This window comes from Quercus lobata, chromosome 3 (assembly GCF_001633185.2).
Source record: "Quercus lobata isolate SW786 chromosome 3, ValleyOak3.0 Primary Assembly, whole genome shotgun sequence".
NCBI lineage: Eukaryota > Viridiplantae > Streptophyta > Magnoliopsida > Fagales > Fagaceae > Quercus > Quercus lobata.
In genome coordinates this window covers 24,507,040-24,513,323 of record NC_044906.1, presented here as the reverse complement: position 1 = coordinate 24,513,323, position 6,284 = coordinate 24,507,040, and the positions used below count along the sequence as shown (strand labels likewise).

Here is a 6,284-nt window from a genome sequence, read left to right as displayed (position 1 = left end):
GATCGACTTTATGAACAGAAAAAGTTGTTGCATGTTATGTGTTTTGATGGGACTGGCGAACTCACCATCTGATGGGATTGACGAACTCACCATCTAATGGGACTGACGAACTCACCTTTCTTGGACGACCTCATCGAGACCGATGAGGCTGTCCTCTGAGACGAACTAACCACATGTCCATATCACTGACGAAGGTAACAAAACCATTCAATGCAGCCAATAATGTCCCGAGCGGTTACAAGACCAGCTGTACAGACCGTTGGATGCCTCTTTAAGGCACACATTACTAAGCATGAGACGTTACCAAAAGAGACATTAAAACCACATTAACAACCACAATGGCTAGGGGCTGTGGGAGCATATATAAAGCCCTCACAACACCAACACAAGGGACACAGACACACCTCAAAGCATTTCTAGTTATTCTGATACTTTGTTATTTCCTCAAAGTTCTCTTATACTGACTTTGGCATCGGAGACGTTGTGGCAGGCACCACACCGATGTCCACCTTAAGGGAGCTACCTTACCAGTTTCACAGTGACACCGACGAAGATACGGCTCCATCTGGACGAACCTACAAGACTGACGATTTGCACTTCATCATGTTTAATTAAATTTCTCTAAGAAAGGTGTTTTGTAATCCTTTGATTCAATTTCTTAGAGTGCTACAGTCTTCTATATATGTGGTAATTTGTAATTTTTTTTTATTTAACCAAAATTGAAGTAAATTTCGTATATAGATTTTTAGATTTGCTATAAGACTTACTTTATTCTAGGATGTTTCTAAGAGCCAGGATGTTTCTTTTTATGTTCGCAAGCACTAAAAGTATCTTCTCAAATCAATCTCATAGTGTTAGCTTGTTGGCTTAATATGTTTCTGTATATGTTCACATACGTTTATGTTTTTGCTTAATGGAGTTTGATAGTTTGACAGCTGAAAGTTTCGTCTCATGATATATGTACTAATCTTTCCAGTTCTTCAAGCAGTTTTTGGCTTTACTTGACATAAATCAAGTAGGACCCTTCCTAGAGGGTGTTTGTGCTTTCATTGTGACCAAAGATTAGAAACAATTCTCTATTCACTCTCCAAGGTATTTTGTGCTTAAAGTCATTTGTTTCATATATATTGATAAACAGTATGACTTCCATATGTTCTACAATATTAGAAAGGTCCATTCTCATCTTGATATGTAGATGACATTAACCTACGATGAACTCAATTAACAAGTTCAAAAACTCCTTCAATTTGCATTTAGTTGTTCCCATAAATAACATATATGAATTTATATATTTGATAAACTTAAATATGCACTCAACGAAATTTGCTTAAATATCATTTTGATTCCTTTGGTACAACCTGCAATTAACTCCAGTAAACAAAGTGTTGGAAAGACCCGTCTCAAGGAAAGAGGCATTTTTACCGATGAATATTGGTATTGGGTTTGTATGGCAACACTGCTGGTTTAAATAAATATCGAAACGGTTGTAGTAAAAAAAAAATTATTTAAATGTTGATCTATTCATTTCAAAATGGATGGGGATATGATTGTAAAAATTTTATAATGATTTTAATCCAAATTTATTTAGGTACTAAAAAATTTAGTTAAATATCATATTCCTCTTGAGGAATCTCATCTAAGTCATTAGATAACAATTTAAATTAATGCAGTGTTTACACTTAAAGATTAAATTATCACAAGGAGCCTCTTTATTGGCTGATCATATAGTATAAAAGAAAATTGTTTCTTAAAAAAAACAATAAAAGAAAATTGACACGTGAAAAGAAAAGAATACAAGAAATAGAGGGGCACGGTATTTGACGGTTATAAATAGTTGAATGTCACGTGTTTAGAGGCTTTTTTTATTTTTTGGGTAAAATTTAATGATTTGCATAAATTATAATTTGGGATTATTACATTTTCTAATAAAAAAAAAAACCTAGAGGTTTGATGAGTATTGTAAGGTTGAATTTATTCAACCATCTAATTGGCTTTATTCCGTGCCAAATTTGCTTGTAATTCAGCATTTAGTAACCCTGTATTTAGGTGGGTTTGATGTAAGGGTAGTGAGTGAGATAGAGTGAAGATTGCTCAAGAGTGTGCAAGAAAACAGAGACTCGCGGCTGGGACTCGCGGGTGACTCGCGGCTGCAAGCCGCCAAAGCAGCACACGTGCCAAGCATGCTGGAAGATGAACAGTCATGCTAGCTGGAGCACTACAGGACAAAACAGGACAACTGGCCATACGGTTATCTCGCGACTGGATCTCGCGACTTGGTCAAGCCGCGAGGTCAAGCCGCGAGCCACCCCTGTTTTGTTAAACCTGACGTTTCACATTCCTCTCCCACTCCAGTATAAATACCCCTTCTACCCACGATTGAAAGAGAGCTTCCAGAGAGAATTTTGAGAGAGAAACCCTAAAGAAAAACCAGATTATTTCACCCACAATCTCTACCTTAGAGTCTCTTCAAATTCCTCAACTCTCTTCCTCTCCATTGTCAAATCCTTGAGAGGCATTATACCAAACCTGGTTCTCACCATCATCATCACTGTGAGACAGTTGTTTGGATTTCTGGGAAGCAGTTAGGAAGGAACCAATCTTCATTGGTTGATGCTATGGTCCAGTAGCGGAATCCGGGAAGTTAGAAAAGAAAAAGGTTCGGCGCAACCTCGTTGGAGCAAGAAGCTTGGAGGGCTTAGATGCACTGGGTAGATTAGGCTTGGAGGGTCTATTGCTGTCCTTGTATCCCAACTGTATTTTCTAGTGGATTGCTTACCGCTTGGAGGGCGACAGAGAGGTTTTACGCCGAGGGCTTCGGTTTCCTCTTCGATAACACATTGCGTGTTGTCTTTGTGTTTGCATCTTCCTTCCTCTCTATCTTTGCCTTTTCATTTATTTGCTGTGGATTTTAATTTGTTATGGCTTAGATAGTATTTAATCAATTTCATATTATAGCATATGTTAAGTTTCCGCACACTAGTTGTTTGACATATTGCTTGAATTGATTAAGTTGTAATTTGGGGGTCTAAACGTTCAAAAGTGTTTTTACACGTTTTTGAACTTTCAAGTATTATGCATTTAACTCCAAGTATTACTCCATGTTTTCACTTTTCCTTCTTCAGTTTTTTTTTTCTTCCTTTATGAAGGCTTAACTTTTCTTTTTTTCTTTGCATAAAAAAAATTAATTTTTTCTTTCAAAATTTTTTCAATAACTGGTTTCCCTTAATCTCATCTCACGTTTGGTTTTTTTTTCCCCCTTAAATCTCTCTTTTTTTTTTTATTTTTGGGAGAAAAAAAAAAACTAAAAAGTAGAAATCAATCATATCAAAGAAAATCCAAAAATTTCAAATACCACATTCAAACCCACGTTCACTTCTACCCCCTCCCCCCCCCCCTAAAAAAAAACCATGTTCAAATTTATCCCAAAAAAAAACCCTACTTTCAAATATTTAACAAAACTTTTGGATAACTACTACTAAAAAAAATTCAAATTCTTAAAAAAAAAACTAGTGTGCTCAGAGGCTCTTTTATTTTTTAAGTAAGGGTTAATTTAGAATATTTATTATAATTTAAAATTACTACATTTTCCAATCACAAAAAAACCTAGGGGTGTGATGAAAAATTAAATAGATAAAACAATGCGCGTGCTCAGAGGCTCTTTTATTTTTTAAGTAAGGGTTAATTTAGAATATTTATTATAATTTGAGATTACTACATTTTCCAATCACAAAAAAACCTAGGGGTGTGATGAAAAATTAAATAGATAAAACAATTTGAAAATTAACAGGAGAGTGATCCTATTTTTTAGGCAATGTTTTAGTAGGAGTTAGAGTTGCATTTTTACCGTATTCTTAATTAATTGCTATAAAAAAAAGCCACATTGACAATTAATAAATAAAATGAAAAGTTGATGAAAGAAATAATAAATAAAATGAATTTTAAAATCATATAAAATGCACACAGCATATGCAACTCATTAACTATTCAAAGCTTTCTGAGCTTGTCAATCTTCAACTCATTAACAAACAAAAAGGGATAGGCCAAACTTAATTGCAACCAAAAAGATAAAAGAGAGATGAGAATAAGAATAGATAAATCCCTTCAATTAATTATTTGGTCAGTTTTTAAAAAGCTATACATAATAACATCGATAGTCTTCCCATGGACAATGATGTATTTCTGAAGTACACCTTCCTTTTGAAACCCAGCCTTTTCCAAAACCCTTTGTGAGGCCTTAGTTTCCACATTAACATAGCCTTCCAATCTCTCCATACCCGGAAACTCTTCAAACACCCTAGAAATAACCATTTTCACTGCCATTGTGGTTATACCTTTGTTCCAATACTTTGATCCAAGAGCATAGCTGATTTGCCCTCTACATATCTCATTGTCAGACCCTGGTTTGACACATATGAATCCAATTGGACGGTCCTCCAAACATATAGCCCTATACCATGGGTGAGGAATGGCAACTTCCTTAAGATAATCAAGTGCATCTTCTCTTGAAGTGTAGTACCTAAGTCTGCTTGTACGAATTACTTGATCATCGCATGCCCATTCCATGAAGTCGTCCACATCAGATAATTGATAGGGGCGTAGTTTGATTTCCATCTTATTAATCTCTCTAATTAACGTCCTGGTCTTGTAGCTAACACCAAACACTATAAATGATTGCTGAATATTTAAGGGAAAAAAGAAGAAGAGAGAATAAATATATAGAAAGGAGCAGATTATAAGGACCAAGCAATAGAACTACAACCTAAAAGGAGCAACAAGAACTAGGGAACCAAAACAGAAAAAATGTATTGATTCAAACATGTTTAACATAACAAAGGAAACAGACTGCCAATGTTCTTCTCTTTCACTTTATACTTGTCCTGTTTTATAACACTAGCAAAGGCTCTGAAGATTTTCTTGCACACACAAACTAGTACAATAATGCTACCCATTACAACCACATGACACGTGGCTACAATAATTGGCCGAAAATTCACACAACTTAGATGCTTTTAGTGACGGTCACAGCTTGTGTCTAGTGCACTAGAGCACTAGATCACATATGATGTGGATACGTGTCTAAAATTGGCCACATGTCTGAATCATGACGTGTCAAATTTAGTGCACTAAAAACAAGCTTTGCCCTGTAGTGACCAAGTAGATATCCCTCTACAATTGGTTAGAATTCCCTATTGAGTCATCTTCCAAGTTTATTATGATACAAAAGTCAGTTTTTAAGTTGGAGGGATCAGAATTAGTACATTTGAAACATAACACAGATGGCTTACTGGTTTCAGGAGCTTGATTAGTAGGACTTTACTTTCACAAGACTCCGGAGGATATAGATGCACTCTACATGGATATTGTTCGGTCATTTGACATTTTTAAATTTTCAAAGTGATGATAAATCCATCTATGTGATGAGTGGGGATGCTAGTGCTACACACATCATATGGTCAAGTAAACAATAAATTAAATTGAAATTACTTGAGCACGGATCAATCAGAATGAACACACAAAGATATTAACCAGAGTCAAAAGCAGCTTAACCTTCATTCTACACTTTTTGAAGCTAAACATAAAGCATTTCCCATCAATCACAGAACTTCAGTCAGCAACACCAACAGGAAAATCCAGCTTTAAGGACTGATGAATAAACTTGTTGATGACTAATTTATAGCCAGCCTATCTAACTTTCTTCCTGGTTCTTGTTTGAATTTCATTATCCTATCCAACTTTAAACTCCAAAGTCAAAATTTTCATTGTAAACAAACATGACTAGTATGACTGCCGAGGCATGAGTGTGTGTGCATAGTTGGTATCTAGACTCCAGTAGTGAATTCCAAATACAAACTCCAAAAGAATAGTTTCAGTTTTTTTTTTTTTTTTTTGGCTGAGGGCTGCTCTCGTAGCAAGCAACTGTTATGGTGCCCTCTCATCTCAAATAATGGTGTGTCTCCCTACTTAAAATTCTCCATACCAATTTTTGCCCCAACCTGTGTACGTATTGTATTTGCATGCTTTGTTTTGCTAAGATGATGCCCAACTTGTGAAATAAATTATCCCTGAAAAGAGAAAGCAAAGGTCTCGTAGGAAATCCAATATCACACTGGAACAGAATGAGTTATAGAACTAGTCAAGCCAGCTGAGCTTGTCTGTCTTCACTGCATTAACAGGAACTGATAGACCAACATCAGTAACAACAGATTTTAGAGCAAAATCAAATTTTCAACCAAAAAAAAAAAAAACCGTAAAATGATTATTTTGTCAGTTTTTAAGAAATTGTA

At 35.4% G+C, this 6,284-nt stretch overlaps 1 protein-coding gene across 2 annotated transcripts; it reads right to left on the bottom strand.

Moving 5' to 3' along the window:
* Positions 1 to 4,080: 4,080 nt before the first annotated feature.
* On the bottom strand, positions 4,081 to 5,622 carry LOC115982813 (uncharacterized N-acetyltransferase p20-like). Of its 2 annotated transcripts, none has more exons than XM_031105533.1 (2): positions 5,548 to 5,622; positions 4,081 to 4,674 (listed from the first exon to the last, which is right to left on the bottom strand). In XM_031105533.1, exons 1-2 carry the CDS (start codon positions 5,575 to 5,577, stop codon positions 4,102 to 4,104), a joined length of 603 nt encoding a protein of 200 aa, XP_030961393.1. In that variant the 5' UTR covers positions 5,578 to 5,622; the 3' UTR covers positions 4,081 to 4,101. The 2 variants fall into 2 exon arrangements, with proteins under 2 accessions (XP_030961393.1, XP_030961392.1); XM_031105532.1 differs by having other exon boundaries at positions 5,286 to 5,612.
* Positions 5,623 to 6,284: the final 662 nt, after the last annotated feature.

What these genes read in the sequence shown, in the direction of transcription:
- LOC115982813 (XM_031105532.1), bottom strand. Translation starts at nt 5,372, where the DNA reads ATGACCGAACAATATCCATGTAGAGTGCATCTATATCCTCCGGAGTCT. An exon ending in TAATCAAGCTCCTGAAACCA is followed by an intron (nt 4,675 to 5,285) that starts GTAAGCCATCTG and finishes TTAAATATTCAG; the next exon opens with CAATCATTTATAGTGTTTGG.